Genomic DNA, 23,806 nt, shown 5'->3' on the forward strand with positions numbered 1-23,806 from the left:
TTGATTTGAGTAGAGGTATGCTAAAATGCCATGTCCCCTGCATGTTTTTTCAGCTTCAGTTACAAATATATCTAATCAAATTCAAACTAAATCTAAAATCTTATTATATAGTATAGTTCTAATGCTTCTCACCAAATCTTATTAATTGTGACAAATGTAATTTTACTGCTTAAAATATTGAAATCAATTTTGTCCCTTACTTTACTGTCCCCGTTACGCTGATGCAAATCCACCTGTGTTTAATTTGCCCCCCTTTTTTCCCCTTCTTTTCAATGTTTTAGGTTGCATTAGGCCTACTGATGTAGTAAAGCATAAATGTCCTCCTGTTACGCTTAATTATAGAGGAAATTGATACATTTTCATAATTCTGAAAATATGGTTGATAAATATATTAAAATCTTACTCTGTGTTCACAATGTGATACCATATTCTATTATTCTTCATTACATGAGGAGTAATGGCTATCTTTAGCATAAAATGTCCCCCCTGTTATGTGAGTTGCGAGCCCTTGCTTTTGTTCACCCCCTGTTATGTCCAACATTTGTCCCCCCCTGTTACAGTGTCAATGGATATTTACATGGACATTTTTGAATAATGCATTAAGCTGGACAGATATGTTTTTCTGACAGCTGAACATGTCTTCTTTAAGAACATTTTAATAAAAAAAAACTGTAAAAATATATTTAGTTTGGCACCGAATAGTATCTCCTGCTTATCTTCAGAGACTGACATAATGAACCTACAGACTAGTCTGAAGTTCTCTGAACTATTAAGCAATAAACCAGGACAAAACAGCCTTGACATTATGAGAATGGTGCAGTATGACATGAGCTTGCTATTTCCAGCTGTCAAAATTAAGCCCTAGACACAGAGAGAGTCTTCTTCCTCAAGTCTGATAGGGTAGGACGGTAGGTTTTTCTGCCAGGCCTGCCTTCTGGCAGAACCAGAGAGAAGACTTTCCCAAACATGTTATGTCTGTATTGCACAACACAGACATACTACCCTCCAGTAGAACCTTGATGACCTGCCGCTGCTGTCCTTCTGCCCTACAGTACTATATAATCTGTCTCGGTGAAGAAGGTGCAAGCCCACTTAATATTGTCATGGCCTTGTTGGGTTGTAGGGTACTCAGTTTCTTAAGTACCTCATCAGTTGTTACCATTACCAGTTTAAAATCGTCTTTACAAACACCTAGGTTTCTGTAGAAGGTTTTACACCAAAGAGCCCAGAGTGGGAGGGCCGTTTGTTAACCAGCATTGTTGCATTGTAGCATTGTTTGTAAAGAAGATGTTCAAGTTAGGGATGTCCCTGTTTTCAGTTTCTGACTGCAGCCTAGTTTGTTTGTTGAGTAGCTTCCAGAGCTCCCGAGGATTGTTTTTTGTTTTCCTCATTGATAAAGTTTCTTTTAGCAGACGTGGTCATGGCAGTAGGCCTAACAATGTTTCTTAGCTTGTTTCGTTTTGGCCTAACCTGTCCCAACCTTTGCACTTGCAAAATGTTTAAAACTATCTATTACTCTACTATTAAAAAAAAAAAACCTTTTACATACGGCCGCCTCTGACCTCAAACAGGCAGTAGCTGTGAGTGAGATGGCTAGGATCTTTGATAAGCTAGATCTTTGTGTTCCGATGTTCCAGGTGAAGGGAAACTCACATCCACTGATGCGCTCGACTGAGGTCAGTACAGTTCCCATACCCATACCAGGCATTGATGATGCAGATGCAGGCACCAATCAGGATGCTCTCAGTGGTACTTCTGTATAAGGCCCATAGGGTCTTGGGGCCCACCCACACCACTGCACTTACCAAACGTCTTCACCTGAGAGATGCTGTGCCTTCCTCACCACTTGGTTGGAATGTACTGTACATCAAAATATGAATTATGTTTAAATGTATATGTAGATGGATGTGTATAAACCTGCAAACCTGTTTGAGAATGAACACTTCTTTTTCCCCTTTGTATGCATACTGCATAGATAATAATCATTAAAAAAATCATAGTCCATGCTATAGGACCTATATTTAAAGAATAAAACAATTCTAAATTTTATAGCGATGTGACACATTCATGAGTTCCATTGAAATCTATGTTGCAAATAGGATTAGAATATGGTAAGGGTGCCAATAATCATGTGTGACGTTCATGTTTGTTGTAGATACAAAGACGAATACAAATGCAAAAATATTGTAAAAAGACCTTTATTACATTCTTAAATCCACATAGTGTATCCCCATTGTACAACAATAACACATCACTGTGTTCATAACCTCTTAGGTTTTATATCCATAACATATCATAAATTATTTATTAAAATCTATGTTGATTTCAATGACAATAATCTTAAAATAGAGTGAAAATATGAGACAGAAGGTTCATGACAAAAAAAGAAACTTTGAGGGAGACATCTTTAAAAATGCTCTTTAAAAAAAATAGAATTACATTCTCTCCAAAAAACAAGGACACTAAACAGTACAGATGAGGATAGAAATGAAGAAACAAATGATCACAACAAAACCAATACAAGATTGAAGATTCAGAGATTAAAATCCATTTTTTATATTACATTAAATATTTCTTTCTTTTTTACAATTTATCTAAAATCCTAATTATTCTACGACTGAGACTCAAAAGTTTGAAAGTGTGAAAATTATATTAGACAGGGGTGAAATCTTTGAATCTTCTGTGTTCACAAAAACATGTACTGTACACAGTGATCAAGGTTTTAAGGTCTTCTATCTTGGTGCAAGGTGTCTTGCTAGACTAATTGAAGACACTAATAGGACCGAGAGCCAAGCTATCTCCCTGAGTAACTTTGAGCGGAACTTTAACTGCAAACCCATGGAACTGCTTTCAAAACACACCTTTCTTAAGGGATGTTTTATAGGCAGTCTGTTGGTCTGCAAATTCGTATCGTGTTTCTTTCAAATGTGAACATGTTCAACATCCCAGACTTTGAAACACAAACCATTGCACATTGTTACAATCTTCTGTCTTAAAAAGAAGGAAAAAAATAAAAGAAAAATAAACCTGCCATCCATTCTTGTCAGTTAATACTACATCTGTGCAGAAGTTGTCTGGATATTTGTTATGTTGACTGTAGTGTCATCTCTTGTTCTCTACTGTTAACTGTCCATCTGCGGAGTGCTTGTGGAAAAAGAGCACCTAGATGGGCTACAAAGGCCCACAAAACTGAGAACGGGAAAGACATTATTGCACAATCCCATCATGCCACTGTTTTAAGCACCCAGAAAAAGTCTATCCCCCCGTATACTAACTATACCCATATATAGTATGGAGAACAGCACTGTTCCAGCAGTGCAAAATTAAACCGGATTTAGTCATATCAAATACAACTAGGCATCAACGGCTGGGCCTGCAAAAGTGATTGTCTCTTTATGTAAAACGTATTAAGAATGTTTGGTCAAACTATTAATTTGCAAAATGCTTGTCTATGCTACGGACAAGCTCTCACTGGCAGAAGACACTATAGTCTTAAAGATAACCAATCCCTCTCCTTGGGAGAATTCATGAAAAATGTTCATCCTCCTGACACATCTCTCCAGAGATCTTACTTGTGAGAGATCTTTATCTGCTTCCTGAATCAAAAGGAATGAGCTGAAAGCTGTTCTTTGAGTAGACAAAAAAAATGCAATTGGTTCAACACAAAGGTTGAATCTATTTAAATTGTCTATCACTATCCTTCAAATTTCACTGCTAACTATAGTATTGCCGAAGAATGCTAGTATGGATAATGTAATCATACTAACTCAGGGGGGTAGCTGGTGGCTCTTTCAACCCTTTTCTGTGTCATGTAGTGTTAATGGGTGAGGTAGTAAGGGAGTGGGGTTAGGAAGAGAGAGCACCTTCAGTTGACTGAGAGTGCAGGCCATAAGCCTGAAACAGTTTGAAACATTGTAGGCTAGAGAATTGTCAGTGTCTCTGTGTTCGCTCTCACTTTCTCTGTTAAGTCTCAGTTGTTCCCAGCTTGATTTTCACTACTCCCAGGAACTGTTGGACCCGCTGATTCTGCCCATACCAGAGGTTTTCTGATGGCAGACTCATGAAGAGGGGGGTTGAAGTGAAAATGTTCCAGGAGCGTGTCCAAGTAAACACTTAACCCCACGTTGCTTGGTTTCCCTGGACTGTGTTTGTCCAGAGGCATGTCCATTGTCTGACCTTTTCAGCAGCACAAGCGGCAGTCTTTTGAACAGGAGAACTGAAAGTCTTGTTGCCATAAGTGTTCATTCATAACAATTTGAAAGTTGATTCGTCATCAGTAAGTACTATATGTCCACCATTCCTCTTTCACCAGTCAAATCAGTTCATCCCAGAACCCCAAGTTATGGTCAGGCAGTATTTGTTTTGAGAGACCTGAGAACAACCATTACATTGCCATTCTTTTTTTTCTTCTTCCAATTTTCTCTTCCTCTTTCTCTCTCAACTCTTATCATATAATATAGATGTACTATATCAAAAGAAAAATTCGAAAATACTTTCACAATACTTCTGTAATTCTTCACTCTCGTCTCTTTCTAAGTGGCATTTGCAAAGGGAAGGGGAATTGGGACTGAGGTCGCTGATTGCATTAAAAAAACAAAAAAACAAAAACAAAACAGAGCTCACATATATCAGTGTCTGAATGTGTGCTGGTAAAAAATACCCATGAATGCCGGCATAAGTGCTATGTCTTTGTGCTGAGTGTGCAAGAGCTTGAATGTGCATGGCGGCAGACACTTGGGTCTTTACCCATGATTTGCACATTTTGGAACCCTGCATGTCTGCGAGTTTGATCTTGGTCCCTTTAAACAGCTTGTTCATAACATAACAAAACTGTCAAGTGTGGGCACTACCAAAATGAGAAGAAAAAAAATGCACTGAGAGTTACAACAAGCAATCATTACAGCACATCTCGTCAAAACGGGATTGTAAATATGTACATTCTGTATCAAGCCTGGGGCTGTGCTGTACGGTTAAGTGAAGAAGGGGTACATTCAACATTAGCTTAAAGGAACTTGGTAGCTGGGAAAGAAGTCAAACTTGTTCTAATGAGGAATTCAACTTAACAAGATGTTCAAGATCACCTCATAAAAAAGTGTTTTGTTTTTCTTTTTTAAAACAAATTATTTGAACCAATAATAATTTCTCCCATCCCCTTATGAAAACAATTAGGTAGCATGCACTGACTACCCAGCAGCACCTACTACTATGGTGAAGTTACTTGGACTGGCTAGTAGGGCAGTGTAAGATACTCCATAAGGATGAGATATTAGAGGTGAGAGGAGTGTGTCCTAAAGTGTAGCGTGCAGGATTGTCACTGAGCTGCTGGTTGGTTTTGCTTCTGCTGGTTGCCACATTTCTCCCTACCTCCCTAAACCTCAATGTCTACTTGAATCACTCTCTTTTACTGAGCATTGTTAGCCCTCTGTGGAATCTGGGAAGTTGATTTCACTGGCAAACACTTCCCTGTACAAGGGAGGGAAAGTGTAAGCTGTCTCAGGGTGTACTAGACGGAAAAACTCCAGTTTGTCGATGTGGAGATTGCAAATAGACCTCATGACGGGGAGCTTAGACACCATCTAAGAAGGAAAGAGAGATGAAGCAAAGAATAAGAAACTCTGTTGAAGCATCACAATACATTCCTGTCTAATTAGGACACTAAGGATTTAGTGTTAGTGATGTTAGAGGCTGAAGTCACTATACCTTAGCCAGTTTCTCCTCTGATGAGCCTTCTCTTTGTAAGCAGCGTTGCAGAGCCACATAGACCTTCTCCTGCAGCTTTTGGATCTGGTGAGGGTCTGTTAGCCAGGGTCGGTCTGGAGAGAGAAACAGTGACATTAGTACACATAGTAACAAAATCATGAGAACTAGTGACTAGGAAGGTGTACATGGAGAATGAACTGCTAGGGGGTGAGGTGGAGTCTGAAGAGGTGAGTCCTCAGAGAAAACTGGGAGTGAGTCTGACGTTCTGAGTAGGTATCATTTAAGGTGTTACAAGTATTTAACTAAGAGGCCTGTTGTGCAATGCAGGTTTTATTGTAAACTGGATGCAGAATGCCTTATATCGCAATCTCTGGCGTTGGTGCTTACCTGGCGACAGCAGCACAGCTGCACTGAACAAGGCCATTTCCTCATCAGATAGCTGCATACGGCTCAGACTTTTAGCCAAATCAAACACTGCATTCACAAGGTCATCACAACCTAGTGGGAAGGAAGGAGGTAATACAATGATTATTAAAACATTCATTTTGATCGAGAACACATGAAAGTTTACAATGAAGTTTTTAATTAGTCTTTTAAGATGTCTACTGTGGTTGTGAACAGTAAAGGAACTATAAAGCATTGGGTTTGTGTTTAGTGTTTATTTGTATCGATGTGTGTGAGCAAGGAAACCAGTTCACTCACCAAGAGCTTTGAAAAGCTGAGGGCCACAAAACTTTCCATCAAAGAGCATCGTATTATTGATAGGGTTGTAGGCCCGACACATGCGGATCAGCAGAACATCCAAGCAGCCTGTAGATAAGAAGTTAAGAACACACATTTAGATGGAGGGACCAGCAGATGGGGATGACGGGGAGTAAATAATGCTCACACGCTCACACACACACTCACACGCTCACACGCACACGCACACACACACACACACACACACACACACACACACACACACACACACACACACACACACACACACACACACACACACACACACACACACACACACACACACACACACACACACACACAAACAGCCGGACTGTTAAATTAATTCAGATGCACACTCATTGCATGAGGCTGAACAGACAGCTAAAAAGAACTATTTGGGCAAAAGAAAAGACGATTGTTGGAGAACAAAAGATCCCTTGATGTCTAAAAGTGCCATTTCACATCACTCAATAGGCATGTGATATTTGCACTGCAAGATTAACCGCAATGTTAAGCCTAATATGCTTTGGCCACATTTTGCATTTATAGTTCAGCAACAGCACCCATTGTTACTAATTTAAAACAACTACATGCCAAGTCCAGCTAAGGTTTACATTCTGGGAATATGGCAGCCATCCAATTATTGCACCACGATACTCGAGACGGCATCTGTGACTTTGCAAAAATCGGCAGGTACAGTATGCGACTTCCATCGCTGAACGTAAAAACTGCTGAATTTGCATAATTCCTGTCTGTGACAACGAAGTGCGACATTTCGCACTGTGTTGCCAAAGCATAATTTATCTTTAAGGGTCGTCTAAATTGCACTTTCAGCTCTTATAGAAACTAGATAATAGCCAGTAGCCCAGTACAACTACAGTATATGCAAATCACCAAATATAGAAAGACACCTGGAATAACAGTCATCTTGCTTGAAGGCATGTGTCTAGTAATACTGTAATAATTACATCGAAACCATGAAAGCTAAAAAAAAATTGCTCTCAAGGTGCTTGCACCAGGAGCTCCGTGAAGTCGGGACGGGACATTACTGGTGCCTGGCACCAAAAATAAATAACTAGTAAGTAGTAAGGGAATTATGTGACCGTAGAGTATCAGACATTAAGATTTATGGGCTGTAGTGTAATATGATGCCAAAGTGAAACACTGACCTGCTTTGAGGAGGATGATCTGGTCATTCTGACAGAGGTCCATGAAGCCAGTAATGCGCTTGGCAAACTCTACCACATACTGGATGGCATTGGTGACTTGAAGGGCACATTGTTGCCACATCACCTCAGCCGACTGAGAGAGAAAGACAAGAAACACAGTGTAAGTATGTTTTTTGGGGGAAACCTTTTGTTAACTACTTGAACCCCCAGCATCCCTATTCTAGGGGGAACGTTTGCTAAAAATATAAATACTGTAAGAGCATACCAAATGCGCTCTTAACAGTCAGTTTGATCAACTATAGAAGGTTTAAAGGTATATTCAGTGATTTCACGCAAAAAACCTTAGGTTTCGTTTTTGGCTGGGACCTAAGCCTTTCATCCAATCAGGATAGAGAGCCAAAAACGAAACCTAAGGTTTTTTGACCCCCAGGGGTTAACTGGGGACAGGGAGGAACTCCTTATATGGTCAGCACACTCTATAGTAGAGAGGATTATCACAACAAAACAAATAAATATGTGATATTTGAATTAAGTGAAATCACTGAATATACCTTTAAGTGGACAATTTCACGATAAATGTAAATCTTTGTGATACGATTACTGTGAGTGTTTTTTTAACACGATGAACAATAATAACGATTAGCATTCCATCCCTAACATCATCATTCCGGCAATGTGGCTTCCACATGCAGTTAGGGGTTAGGGACAGGGTTAGTAATGTGGCGCGTCGGAATGGCGATGCGTCGGAATAGCGGGCATCGAAATGCTGGTGTGTGTAACCCCAAAAAAGCCACACTGTACCTTGGTCTGGTAGGAGCGAGTCTCCTCAGGGCAGTAAAGTGTCCATGCCATCCTCCTCAGCTCCTCTGTACTGTACTGGCTGGTCTCCATATGGGACTTCACCACAGTCTGGGTAATGCGCTCTGGATAGGGAGAACAAAAACAAAACAAAAATGTTTTTTTGTTGTTGTTTCAGACGTTTTGACGTTTACAACAAGAGAGAGTGATGAATCAGTTTGACTTTCTGATCAGAGTGAGTCTGTATTGGATTTCCACTGACCTATCTCGAGTAGGGAGCAACCTTCAGGCAGGGGGTTGAGAATGGCGTGTGAGAAGAGCCCTGAATCATGCAACAGCTGGTATTCATGCTTGATGTGGTGTCCATCTACAAAATCCAAGTTGGTCTGTTCTGGTGAGCTCTGAGAGGAGGAGCTGCTACCCGCACTGCCACTCAACATCTCCAGGCAGTAATCTCCACCTCTGCCCTCTGGGGTCAGGGGCAGATCAAGGAACAGGCTTTCAGGCAGTGTGGTTATGTCATCCAGATCACTGAGAGCGGAACTTGAGCCTCGGCTGTAGGTGCGTGGACCGTGCATACCCATCTCAGGCCCTTCGTCGTGGGTCACACCCCCGGCACGCTCTTGAGACTGCTGGTGCTTCTGAACCTCGGCATACAGGCTGTCGCGCTGCTTCTTAGACATGCGCCCAAACTTCACAGCTGTATGGAGGGGTGGGGTGACACAGGAATTAGGGAACTTACAAATAGAACTGAAATCAAACAACTGTCTGTTTTAAATATTTAAAGTAGAGGCCGAAAACGTTCATTTTTTGAACTCACCATCACGGCTCATGCCCAGAGCCAGACATTTCTGCAGCCGGCAGTGCTGACAGCGGTTGCGGTTAGTCCGGTCAATCGGACAGTTCCTCTGACGTGAACAGGAGTACATGGCATTGTTCTGTTGGCTGCGACGAAAGAACCCCTGGGTACAAAGATCACACACACACACACACACACACACACACACACACAGACTAATGAATAATAGGTAACAGGGACTGCAGTGTGAGTATGCATTCAAACCTCTGGAGGATGAACGTTAGCTTATCATAGTATATATTCACTTCAGGAATATTGTCCAGACCTAAGCCTAGATTTGAACAAATAGCACTGTCTAATGCCGAATCCACATATGATTGAACTTGCAACCACTTGCAACCTACAACGGGTCAATTCAGAACCCTGCAACTGGCTGCAAGTTGTTGGGTTGTGAATCATTGGTGTGGATTGGGATTTACAGAAAACTACAACTGAATTATGTGTAGGAAAACAAAAAGAAGATAGAATTGGTTAAAAGCATAACATGGTGGAGGATGGCTCACCTTGCAGCCTTCACAGGTAATGACACCATAGTGGATCCCTGATGACTTGTCCCCACAGATCTTGCAGGGAATCACCTCTATTTGCGCTAGGAAAATAAAGAGAGATGGAAGAATCATTAGCCAACTTTCAATCTGGTGTCCCTATTTTGGGCATGTCATTATAGGTGAAAGTTTCACAAAGATCAGAACACATTTCAAATTGATGTGTTTCAGGAGAACATAATAATAATGGCTGGATAAGTGCAGTCAGAAGTGCAGTATTCCGTGTACTTTTATTGTTGCACTATGTAACATTTGTTTTACAAAGTGCTCTTTTAGTCAAATTAAAATCTTGGGGCGGGCTCACTACAATTCTAGCAATTGATGACCGTGAGAAAAAAGATATGCTCCAAAGAGGGGGCATTACTTCACCAGGCCTTGGGTTGCCCTCACAAAAAGTTGGCAACAGTTCAAGAGCACTACGAATCTACGATAAAGTGATGTTTTTGTGACAGTTTAGCGTCGAACAATCAACATTTGTCTTCTGGTCTTATCATACTAGCTGCCTAATCACCCAATAAAATACCTCATCCATATCAAATATGAGAGTGCAGCTTAATCAATATTTATTCAAGACAGCCTTGATCTACAAGATTTCTGCAGTCAAACAAGGTAAACACAGCCTCCAATGCGACACAACACAGTGCAGTTAGACTCAGTTGACCTTGTTCAAGCATAATATGCATGCTCTGTCATGTCAGGCCATCCATGAAAACACAATATGTTTGATTTAAAAAATAAGATTATATATGTTATCCGAGGAGGAAAGGTGGTCAAAACACGCTGCCTCCGTTAATGGATAAAATAAACCACTCTGCCTACGTGTTTTACACCTTGTGTTCAATGTAAAAGCCTAAGCTGCCTCCTTCAGGAACAGCCTGTTCTTTTCATTATGTTGTTTATCTAAGTACCAGGGCCTCCTCAGGCCCAGAATAGCAGGTCAATTGCATTAGCTTGAGGCCCGGGGTTATAAAGTTTCACCGGCTCACCCTGTCCGTCCGTCGCTCCTCCTCCTCCAGGGTGAGCTAAATGTTAACAGGTTGACAAAGACCATGCGGGCCTCTCTCAGACATCCACCACAGCCAGCATAGCAGGCCTTCAAAATGGCAATTCCAAGATAACAATTGTGTGTGAATTGTTGCGATTTAGGATTTGATTTGACTCAGGAGTGGAGGGGCCAGCAAAACAATTATTCCTTTCAACTACTTCTGCTGGGTGATGTGTGAACTGTGAAGTGTTAGGTAACCTCTAAATTGCAGCAACCGTATTGAATGGCCTTCACATGCGTTTCCAGAGCACCATCCCATATTACGGCATTAAAAAAAAGCCAATATGTGAAAGGGTAGAGTTACGTCACACTGTGATGCAACACAAATGAGGTTAGTGGGTGATATTAGCATAGCACGCTAGTCATTTAGAGCATAAATGGAGGGGAAAAAATGATATCACAAGGGCCAGTTTCCTTTGTCTATGTTAATGTCTTTTTTCAACAATGAGATATTTGAGAGTTTCCGCAGTATAGAATTCCTACTGACCTACAAAAAAAAGAGGGAAAATAAATAAATAAAGAGCAGTGGAAAAAAACCTCTCTCTGTCACTGTTTTCCTCTCCCCCCATCCTGTGCCTCCCCCCCCTCCCATCACCCTATTATATAACTGCCGTCTGGCTGCATTCCATGAGCACACATATTCAAAGGAGGTTGTCGTGGCAACCCTGCAGTAAGCCTCCCTCCTCCATCTCCTCCTTCCCCATTGGCTGCCAGCTACATGGCTCTGCCTCTGACTCGCCATTTCACTTGCCACGCTCGGCACCTCCTGCGCTCGCTCGGCACCTCCTGCGCTCGCTGTGCCAAGCTTAGGAGCTGTTCCACTGACACAGTTTCCCATTCAGCAAAAGGGGGAGGTGCTTTTGGTGGCAACCTTGCAAGGGATGTAATCTGATTTCTTGCGGGTTTTAAGGTGGAACCAAATCTGACTCGTTCACTGGGTAAAGAGTGCATGGATTAATCAAAGCGGTTTGTTAATCAAATCTAAGATTTGATTAATGAAAGATTGATGATGAAGAGTTCACTATAACCTGTCATTACTTATGTAACATTTGCAATATAAGATGTGGGCACAGAAGTAACTACTTATGCTACCATATAGCTCTCAACTTGTAGCAACACGTCAAGTATTTGAGTGAAGCTTCAGCTGTCTTGGCGTTCGACCATAAATCTATTTATACACTGGTGCAGTTGTCTGGCCAGAGAGTCATCCATGAACACAACGTTACATAAACCATTGCGTGACAGCTTATCATATGATACTATTGTGCTGTCACACATCTAACATGTGTGTCTAACACTAATTCATTAGCAGAGAATGTTTCTCACATGAAGCACAGTATAGACCGCCCGCCATGCAGTCTCGGTTATGCTCCAATCACTGAACAGTTGAATTGAAGCCACCATGTTACTAAATATTTATTCTGATAATATTGTGTTATTTTAAACTTTAGGTGGGCGTGCCAATAGCTGAGTGGTGTACCACATGACAGCAAGTCCCGGGTTCGATCCAGAGCCCGGGAAACCTTTGCTACGTGTCACTCCCCGTTTCCTGTCTCTCTACACTGTAACTATCAATACAGGAAGAAAAGGCCCCAAAAAACTTTGGGTGATTTGGTCAGTGGGTCAAAGATGTTTGTTTTGGTGGGTGTGAAGTGTTGTCATTTCACTTGTCAGGTGTGGACAATGGTTGCTTTATTCTCACCAGCTATGTTTAGAACATAACAGAACAAAGCTATGTTTAGAACATAACGTAGCCACTTCGCTTTGTTCTACGAGAGTAGTTACACAAGCAGGAAGAAATCTGGTCAGTCTGTATAGGAAAGCCATTCACAAATGTAGAAAGCATTATAAAGAAAAGGAGGGGATACATACTTGTACTAATAAATTGTAATCATCAATCAAGCATTTATCACTTTTTGTTCAGTACATTAGATACTCAGATCTAAGCAGTGGAATCACTTAAGCATAGCCACTGTTCATATTTAAGTCATACACATGCCATTAGAATTATGGAGGCGAGCTTTGGAGTAACCTCTTGTGGGCAAATGCATTGTAATTGACATTAGGAATTTAATTTCATTGCACCAAGGCACTCTATGGTTTAGTCAGTAAGCCTTAGCACCTAATCTATTAGAGATTTAAGGACTTTTGCTGTCTCAGTCAGTCAGTGTGTCAGTCTCAGTTGGTCAGCACTTTAAAACCCCACAATGGGGAGACTTTGGTCTCTCGTCCCACCTAATCAAACAGAGTCCAAAGGTCCTATTTGCTGTACACTTTACATTTACTTACCATAGGCATATTGTATATTTAACCTTATATATAACCTTATATAACCTTATATTTAACAGCTTATGGGTAGGAGGAGGGATGTATGGTATATTATGTACAATATGTTACCAGTTAATCAAAGGTTATTGCAGGTCTGTTGGTTCATAAACATAATGCCCTCTCGTCCCTCTCTTCCCAAGAGGGAGCCTCACCTAACACCTGTTTTCTAAACAGCTATGTGGGTAGTCATAACTTCAGTTTGACCTACCTAGAAAGTAAAGGGAGTCAAATAGGGCTCAAGCTTCAAACCTCAAGGTCTTTAAACATGTATGTGAGCGTTATGTAACTCTAACTACTATAACACTTCACTAGTGTAGCAAGTCCCCCGTCTGAAGCTACCATGTGTTTAATGGTGCAACAAGTCTGCACTAAGAATTTACTTTATCCAATGTAATTTTGTGACAGCATAATTTCTACTGATTCTGAACTCTCCTAAAAATCAATGTAAGCCTGCAACATGATAAGCCCTGTTCTGGTCGCAAACAGTGTATCTACACTTCACATGATTAACAAAGTGCTCATCAGCTGACTTGATATTGTGGTAGTTCTGTGTTAGAATTAATGTACAGATGTAAGTTCAAGGTAAAACAAATGAGGTATTAGGTAATATTACAATCACTATACATGCTACACATTATAAATGCTGCTGTATAATGTTAATTATTTCTCTCTTCTCCTAGCAGTGATTGAACAAGTGCCTTGACCTGTCCTGCTTCATGCCCAAACCCAAACCCAATGGAGCCCTACCACCTTACCCCATCCAGAGTTATGAATTGAGTTGATTTTGCGTGCTGGACTGCTGGTATGAACAACAGCAAGTCAGCAACACCTTTATTTCAATATGTTGCAGCAATTACTCTTGTATATCTCTTTAATCAGCTCACTCTCCCTGCCCCATGCACCATTAGATAAATACAAGTAATTTGCCATACGCCATTACAGCCGCCACATCTAAAGCCTCACAATCACTTGTATGGCAACAAATCAATTGTTACAGAATCTGCAGAATGACATATGAGTATAGTATGTTCGTACTGCCAAATTAACTTTGAAGTACTTCTGAAGTTAAGTAGTCATAAATTAATACTGTCATGGGTAGGTACAGTTCGGGTTCACTATAACACGTTGTTACTTGAAGAGCCATAATGTGTAGGGCAGGGGAATGTTGAGGGGAGTGGAAACTTAGCGTCCAGCTGTCAGAGAGAAGGGGCACCTTGACACATACTGTAGCCAACTGTGAACTTCCCCCTGGGCCTGACAGATAGATAGTGGCTTTGAGCCTGAACTCAGCAAAGGCACGGCAGTGCCCTTGGAGAATAGAGAGCTGCCTGTCTCCAATAAGGTTAACCTTGAGTGGTCTGGCAATCTGTCTTATATGGTATCATCATGGCTAGTTGGCTACTAGGCTGCAGAGTTTTCGTAGTGATTATTCTATCTGTAATGTTTTCAAATAATCGAGATTAGAAGCGTTTCCGTTTTGTTATATCAATGAATCGTTTATCCACGTAGCACGGTGTCATGCAACAATTTTGAAAACAAACAAATCTACAAACTCACAATCCGTGGGAAAGGTTTTTTTTTATATTTAAAGATTATTTGTGCCTATAATAACATGCCTAACATGGGGCTTGATTATTATTTTCTTTTATTAAATGATCGATTATTGATTACTGATATGTATATTATTTAAACGATGAGCGTGTTGGTCCACAAGGCAATTGAATTGAGGGAATGTTTTATTGGTGTTTATTGAGGGGCACTAGCCCCTCAAAAAAATGATGATGTATGATTATTAGAGCGCCCCTCACTTCACACAGGTGTGATTTTGAGACTCATCACAGCCATTAATAATGTTTTGGTTATCATGGATATCTGCACTGGCCGTACCTTGTTTATTTCAGTGAAACAGGTTATCATGGATATCTGCACTGGCCGTACCTTGTTTAATTCAGTGAAACAGAAATGGACACTGTTTAGGAGAATTAACTGCTCAGATGACTGAAAGGCACAGTTATAGTCTGGCCTGGAACTTATTATATACAGGTGCATAATATAAGTGAAAATCATTGTGAGTGCTGCTACTCTACCTAGTCTCTTGTATCTTGCTAACTAATTTACGTTTGTGGTTTTAGACAGATGAATCTGACTGATGTCACCATGTTACACAATATGGTAAGTGCAGCATGGTTGACAATAAAACAAGGTGACACATGGTTCTGGTTGATGTAGGCAACCTTAGCTCACCACAAAATATACTAAGCTTAGAGAGGTGCCCTGCTGTGTTTAAAGGTGGAAGGGTCCTTGCTGTGCCCATATCCTGACTCAGGACTCTATACTCTTCAGGAGTTGAGCTGTGTTCAGCACACATCATTTATTTCTGAAATTCTGAACTAAAAAAAAAAAAATACATTTTCCATTCAACTTGATTCAACAGCATTGTAACAAATAACAGTTTACAAATAGGCCTGCGTGTGTTCAGCCATATAGGTAGTATTGATGTCAGGAATGGAATGGAAATCAGGTTCCTCCGGTTTCCATCATGCTTAGGGCCGGGGTAACTTGACAGCTGAAAAAACTATGATAATTAATTGTCTCTGTAATGAAGACAGACCTCCGCTGCATACCCACTCCCTCCCTTCTCACAGAATGCTGTGTAATCCTCTGTGACATAACGGGGTCAATGGTACATGGACTCTACCCCCCCCCCCCCCCTACTGAACCAGTCTCCCTAACAATGACGGCCAAAATGATGATGCTGAGAACAACAACACAGTACGAAACTCACAGAATTACATAAAATGTACAAAACCCAGAGCTATATCTGACACTATGAGAAGAATACAAACAAGCAGAACTAAACACGAAGACCAGTATTGCCTAATTCATTCCATAATGGTGATGATGCAACAACGTCAATATCTGCAGGCACAAGAAATGCTTATAAAACTACCGGTTTATATTTTACTGTGTACTTTGACAGGTCTTAATCTCCACTCACTCACTCCCTCCCTCTGCGTTCAACTCTTACATAACTACAGTCGCTCACTGGTGTAATCATGTCATTACACCTCCTACCATAACCACACTGAAGAAGAGGCAAAACAAGGAATAAATGCACAATAATAATGCATTTTACAGTGTAGGCAAACTAACACCTGCAAAGCATAAGGATGCACGTCAACAAAATGAAAGCCTAATAATAAAATAAAATAACATAACATAACACAAAATACCATAGTAAAATAATATGTCTCGTGATTCGGGTCAATAATATTAAAATGTACTTTGACTGTTACTTATAATGTGGGAAATTCAGCAGATAGAGGAATAAAATGAAAGCTGTGGCCTGGCCCGTGCATGCATGCTGTGCACTGTCATACGCACTTCGGTCTCACTTTGAAAGAAAGTCATGCTGTCCCTCCGAAATGGAAATAAAGAATCACATCATTTAAAACAATTCTTTGCAAACTCACCTCTCATGTTGTCGGCGGATGCTTGCTGCTACTATCTTCGATGAATATTGAAAAGGACCTAAGCTTTTTTGCTCCAAAATGGAGCAGTCGGTAACTGTGAAAACAACAAATCCTCATATGTTTCTGAGCACTTGTCCAAAAAAATGCAACGGCTGAAGAAAAGAAAAGAAAAGTAGAAGCTAAAAAAAGAAAAAGGAAAAAAAAGAATAAGATTCCGTGTGGACTTTTCGTTTTTTGTTTAATTCCGCGCAGTCTGAGTGTCTGTCGGTCTGTCTGTGTGCGAGAAGAAGAGAACAGGTATGTTATGCATAACCATAAAGCATGCTCTGCGTCTGGAAGCAATAAAATATCAAAGACTCCTCAGTGCTAGCGGACCTCTGCTCTCTGCCTTGCTTCGCTCCAACAGTAGGCTATAACCTAACCTATTTCGGCGCGTGGACTACACATGATCTCGCGCCAGTGGCCCGCCTTGTGCCCCTCGGCTATTGCGCGCGCGCACACTACGCCGTCGTCACTCGTCAGGCACGTACCCGCCCTCCCTCCGCCGAGCGACAGTCTGTCAGGCAGGAGGAGTTTATCAGCAGAAAGAAACTCGCTCTGGGAAAGAAAGTGTGGCAGTGTGTCACATAGAAAGACATGATGTCGTGGGAATTTATTCTTGCCGGCGCTCCCCCTCTCTCTTTTTTCTTTTCTTTTTTTGGTAGATTAAGCCAAAACAAAACGTTATTTTATATTTCCGTAAACAGAGAGCAGATACGCCCAGGAAGGATGATACAAAAAAATAAAAAGACAGAGAAAAATAATTCCACGAATATGTGATCCCTACAAAAATGCGTTGTGTTGCATTTCAGCAATTAACTGGCACACCCAGTTAGTATTCAGAAAAATAGACTATATAGTATCTATAGCAGAGATAAAATCTAATAAAATCTGACACCATCGGCCCCTTGTGGCTTTCTGTTGAAACAATATGTTTAATCTTACATTACATACCACATCTCATTTGGGTGGATGGAATCATGATGGTGCACAGTGCCGGTTCTAGGCCTTTTGAGGCCCTAGGCAACATATTATACAGAGCCCAAAATGTTTATAAACAAATCACAAATGTTTATAAACAAATCACAAATGTTTATAAACAAATCACAAATGTTTATAAACAAATACCAAAATGTTTATAAACAAATCCCAAATCCCTTGGTCCTACCCCCCCGACCATGAGACTTACTACAGGTAAACTGGTAGTGGTCCTACCCCCCCATGAGACTTACAAATCCCAAATGTTTATAAACAAATCCCAAATGTTTGTAAACAAATCCCAAATGTTTATAAACAAATCCCAAATGTTTATAAACAAATCCCAAAATGTTTATAAACAAATCACAAATGTTTATAAACAAATCACAAATGTTTATAAACAAATACCAAAATGTTTATAAACAAATACCAAAATGTTTATAAACAAATCCCAAATCCCTTGGTCCTACCCCCCCGACCATCAGTGCCGGTTCTAGGCCTTTTGAGGCCCTAGGCAACATATTATACAGAGGCGCCCCCCCCCCCCTCCTGCTTTGCCACGCCGGATAAAAATTGTAAATTTGCCATGAAAATGCTTCAATCTGGTGCACTTTGAGATCAAAATTAAGAAGCTAGGTGGGGGCCACATGTGGCCAGTAGCCCATGTAAGGGATACATGAAAAAAAAAATCTTCTCCCTGTGACGAGGCCCCCTCAGTGGTTGAGGCCCTAGGCGACCGCCTAGTTCGCCTATGCCTAGAACCGGCCCTGATGGTGCAGCAACACATCTATTTAGGTGAAGTAAACATTGAAGATGCTTTGCTACAAGCAGAATCTGCTAGAGCTACTTACAGGTGTTGCAGGTTACAAGTGTTGGTAATCCTCGGTGGATGGATGATCTGAGCATTGCGAGTACCAGCTGTCAGGGTCATCAGCTGGGAGCCATCCTTCCTTGATGTTTCGCCCCTTTCATCCCAGAACATCTCCGGATGGTGGGGCCCGCGGTCAGGGACGTCTCCCTGCCGCTCCCTGCAGCTGGACTCGGGACTATGCATGGCATAAAACACAGTTTGATAGTGTCCAAACAGTCAAAATATTCTACTTGCACATGACATAATAGTGAACTTGTGTTTAGCAGTGTAGGGCAGGCCTATAAATTTGTTTTGTGTGGTGGTGGTCAGGTGGTGGCCTGGGAATGCTCCCTCAGTGCAATTGAATGTAGTATGTTTTGTGTAGTGTAATGCATTGTTTCTCAACCTTTTTTGTTTCAAGGACCCCAAATTGCCATGCATGCATTTGATTTGACCAAGGACCTCTATTTGATAAGATTTTGTTTCTCGGACCTCAATCCAAGAAGAATTTTACTGTTATATTAATAAATTGTAATTCTATTTTTCACTAGTTTGGGTCCTAGGAAAAAGTCTAATCTCTCTTTTGGGTGAATTGGGTCTCGACCTGAAAAGTTTGGGAACCACTAAAGACTAAATTCATTTAAAAATACCGGTAGTAATTTTTATGTAATTGTACTTACTTTAAGTAATTTTTTTGTAAATGTGATAATGGTGAAGTTTTCACCATGGGGTCTAGAATTGCACTGAGGGCTCCTGCGGGTCTCCAACTCCCCATACCCTACGTTAAGAACCAATAAATCGTCGCAGTCCCGCCCCCTACCAGGGCCCAGGAAATTATTCTCCGTTCATTTTCCTCATAGACATTTCAAAAAGTATTTATTTAAAGACGTTTATGCCGCGGACAAAGCCAACTCTTGTCGTGACAAATCATGTCAAATAGCAAATAACAAATAATAACAAATAACTAGAAAGAAGAAAAAAACGGCAGGTTACAACACTTTTTTGTTGTTTTTCTTCTTTGTAATTATTTGTTTGGTCCAAAATATTGTGTTTGTTGTCATGAGTTGTCACGACTCGAGTTGGCTTTGTCCGCGGCATAACCGTCTTTAAATAAATACCTTTTGAAATGTCTATGGGAAAAATCATAGGGGAAAATGCATTGGGAATCATTTCCTGGGCCTGGCGTCGTCATGAAAGGGGGTGGGACTGCGACGGTCTATAGTGAAGTGAACACAGGGCCTAACTCCTCCCCAGGCAATTTCCGGATTATAAAGGCAACTGTTGGCCGATAATACTCCCTCTTTTGGCTTGTGTCCTCTGTAATCACTGTTGTAGCTGGTGGTGTTTAGTGTTACAGCTTTGATCTGACATGTTGGCTGAGCACTGCCCACCCACCTCTTTCCCCCCATGTGTTAATAATGTCTCATAGCAGAGGTTGTTCACCTTGCGCTATTTTGCTTTTCATGGATTTGTTATAGTTGCCTTTTTTTGTTTTTCCTTCTTTGACTGTCAATTGTTGTTTACGATTTATTTGTATTTATTACTTTTTTAAATTGTTTGTTTATTTTTATTTTTATTTTCAGTGAAGAAGAGTGCATTATTGCTGACATAGGTTGGAAAATAGTAAATACATTGAGGGAGCCAAAACAAATCCTAATGAAAATAAACTGTTAATACCCGTGGGTAAGATGATGAGTGTATGATGTAACTTGCAGGAACAGTTATGAAATGAGGAGAGATTACAGTAAGTAGGTTAGTGGAGCGCAACACAGTCCAGCAGGGCTCACACACGACACACCCCTCCCTTTTTCTCTCCCCTCACTTTATCTGTTCCTTTCACCCTCATCTCTCTCTCTCTCTCTCTCTCTCTCTTATTCTCTTTTTTCTATTGTTCCTCTTCTTAGCACAACTCATGGTCTCTCTATCACCTTCTGATCTTGGTCACAACTAAAGAGCAGCATTGCATACCGGTATTTGCATCGCATGGTATCCATTCCTTCTTTAGCGTTTCTCAGGAGTGTTGACAGTTTTATGACCACATCCCTGACAGCACCACCCAGACATGCTTTGTTGTACACCTCTCTTAACTGGCACTGCCTTTCTCTCGCAAGTACCCAGGCCACAACATTTCTGTCTGCTACAAAATACTACAAAACCCATTAAAACTTGCCATACCACATTGCTTCTTTCTGAATGCACACTTCTAAAATAGGAAACTGTCCTGGGAAAAGTTCATTGACAGCATTTTTAAAAAAAAGAAAAAATAATCCATGCTGTAAACTTCCACTTCCTCCTACTTTCCAAACGTATCAGTCTGATGATTTCCTTCCTTATCCTGCCAAACACCCCCTATCCTCCCGGCAATCGTTCTTGGGTTACATTACACACTTGCCAAGTTGCCATCTCCAACCCCAGTGCTACATTACACGGTATAGTATACCTCTCCAGCATTCACATGCAACATCACTGACCCCCTGACCTGGAATCTTATGTAACCATGGTGATGCCCAAATTAGAACACTGGGATGGAGAGAATTGAAATGGGAGGAGCTTCACACACAGGCAGGCATGTATGCCCAGGCTGGCTTTCCAGATTAAGCCAGAGAGAATGAGTAGGTTGGGGGTAGCGATAGAAAGAGACAGAATCTTACTCTTGTCTTACTCTTAATTTGAAAAATGGTGTTTTGTTGTAGTTTATGTCAAGCTGTTTTTCTGTTTATCTTTTGGTTGTCTGTTTCATTATTTGGTGAAAATGTTTAACTTAACGTTAAAAAAAACAAAACAAAAAAGGATTCTCTCTTTCTATCGCTACCCCCACCCTACTCATTTAGATTTTAAAGGAAGACATCAAGCACTGATTCAAACCAAAGTCAAAACAGTAGTGAGAAAAGAGAAAGGGACTGCGTGCGTACCCAGACAAAATACAGTGGAAGAGGGCAGCAGAGAGAAGCAGTGATAGCTAGTCCATGGCTAGAACTGGCCTCTGCCTGTATGGCGGATAGAGCCCAGAATCCTGAGAGGATTATTTCAGGATCCAGCTCTAGGTTCCATAATCCTCTTTCCTCTCCTCTCCCTCATCCTGCTAAACCCCCTATCCTCTCCTCTTTCAATGCAGCCTAATCTCTCCCCCTGACTCCCCATGGGCCTGTAATCTGGTTTGTACCTACCTTTCACATCATGTGCAATGTTTACATCAATAGGTCAGTGTGCCAAACTACAGGATGCACCTACATAGTACATACGTAGTACATAGGCAGTAGGTACTCCTCCTTTAGTACTTTATCCTCATCATCACTCTCTCTTCCACAGCTCCACCTTATTTGTCAATCTCATTATTGTAAACATCAGTCATGTACAGGGAGAGGTTTAATGGGATAGGTACAATAGTTTAGTGTATAATGGTTCAGTGTATAGTATAGGTGCTGTTACAATCAGTTTCTATTCCATAATAAATTATGTCACAAGTTAATGAACTAGATCCAATAGAGCTCCATGACTAGAGATAACGTGGGATTCCCGTTTCCGCCTTTGCTTTTGTGTTGAGTTATTGTCTGCATTAAATAAAATGAACTGCTAACAAAAGCAGATACTGTGCAGGGTATAGTATTTTTGCTGACCAGTGAGGAGATCTTGTATAGGAATCTTGTTCTTTGGTTGACCTTTTTTACTACATTGGTAGCCATTTTATCACAGAAAAGGTTTGCCTCCTTTCTTTTGATATTGTCACCCACTTTAACTGAGAATCTGTCTGCCTTGCTGAGATTACAATTTGATCCAAAGGGAATGGATTAAGTTTTTCCCAGGTGTTTGTTATTAATGAGCCAGGTGCAGATTCTACCGAGTTCTGAGCTGAGGGCCTTTTCAACCATAATCATAACTAGTCAGATCTGGCCCAGAAAAAGCTATATTATTTCAACTGGTGAAGACGGTACAAATCTGAAGGTCTGAATTGCGGTCCGCATCGTTTGGCTTTGTTGTTACCATCAATTGTCTATTCCCCCTCTTATTTGGTCACTCTCCTTTTGACAAACCAAGGATAGCAAGTGTATAAGTAGCCCACTGCACGATTGTTCAGTGCTGTGGAGGTTGTGGACATTGAACAAGAATGGTTGATGTTCAAAGCTTCCATTGTTGAAGCTGCGGCTGTGAGCTGTGGTCAGAAGATCATAGGGAAACAAACAGGAAAAGGGCGCACAGACCAGTATTGCTGTTGGATAATTGAATACCAACGTTTCCTCCTTTTCTTCACTCTCAGAACGCATAGGTGACCTTGTGCAGAAATCAACTTACCAGGAGGTCGTCACTGAGGTTGCGACTGCACAGTGGAAAAGCCTCTGGAATTGATACAGAAATTATGTTGTTTGCGTGAAAGTTTGGGACTAGTTTGGGACAGGTGGTTCCTCTTTTCAAAAAGGGGGACCAAAGCATATGTGCCAATTATAGCGCATCACATTACTCAGCTTGAGCCTTCCTGGGAAAGTCTACTCTACAAGAAGCTCATAGCCGGGGAGCCACATGCAGGCCCAAAAGCTCAAGGAATAGAGTTTAATCTGTGATGTCATGACATACTTTTTATGTGTGTTTTTTCTATTCACTTGGTCATTAACACAATCAGCACCGTGATTTCTTTCAAAATAGAGGCTCGGGGATCCGGGAAGATATGGTCGCTTTTACTCTGTAAAGCCTTCTCCGTTCTGGAAAGAGACATATTTGTGCTTGCTTACCTTGCTCTCGTTACGATAAAAATCGCTGAATAATCCCTGAACGTGAAATTAATTTTCTATACAGCGGGCAACTTTTGTTGGAGATGGAGACTGAAACTTAAAGAAATAAATGAAGCACTTGCACTGGCATTTTATAGGGTTAAAAGTAGGGTTTAAGTAGGGTACCCCTACTGAAACTTCGACCTGTCCCTTACATCACAGGTCCTCTCAAATTTTGGGTGACTGGCTCCTCAACTATCAGTCACCCGAAAGAGAGACTCAGAGTAGAGCAAATTCCCCTTTACATGGAAATCTCCACGCTGGCCTTGGAATGCCTTTGGATCCCCCAGTTGGAGGTGGCTAAAGAGAGGCCTGGGAAAGAGAAGTCTGGGATGCTCTGCTGGGACTGTTACCTCTGTCACACAACTCTGGATAAGCCGAGTCGTGTCAATAATGAATCAATAATGATGGGTGGATGGATATGGATAGAACTGAACTCGATTGGCAGTGCTTCGCTAGTCACTCAACCTCATTCACCACAGTATGAGCAGAAATGAATGCTGTAGATGTTACATATTTACACACCGTGGGCTTCA

The 23,806-nt window shown here is 41.1% G+C and overlaps 1 protein-coding gene across 1 annotated transcript; it reads right to left on the reverse strand.

Moving 5' to 3' along the window:
* Positions 1-2,182: 2,182 nt before the first annotated feature.
* On the reverse strand, positions 2,183-17,045 carry rorca (RAR-related orphan receptor C a). Its single transcript, XM_080771122.1, has 10 exons — positions 16,641-17,045; positions 9,753-9,838; positions 9,211-9,352; positions 8,653-9,090; positions 8,394-8,515; positions 7,593-7,725; positions 6,403-6,510; positions 6,088-6,198; positions 5,701-5,813; positions 2,183-5,576 (listed from the first exon to the last, which is right to left on the reverse strand). The coding sequence occupies exons 1-10, from the start codon at positions 16,645-16,647 to the stop codon at positions 5,415-5,417; spliced, it is 1,422 nt and encodes a 473-aa protein (XP_080627248.1). The 5' UTR covers positions 16,648-17,045; the 3' UTR covers positions 2,183-5,414.
* Positions 17,046-23,806: the final 6,761 nt, after the last annotated feature.

The sequence above is a fragment of the Protomyctophum bolini genome (genome assembly GCF_963924005.1).
Source record: "Protomyctophum bolini genome assembly, chromosome: 8".
NCBI classification, from domain to species: Eukaryota; Metazoa; Chordata; class Actinopteri; order Myctophiformes; family Myctophidae; genus Protomyctophum; species Protomyctophum bolini.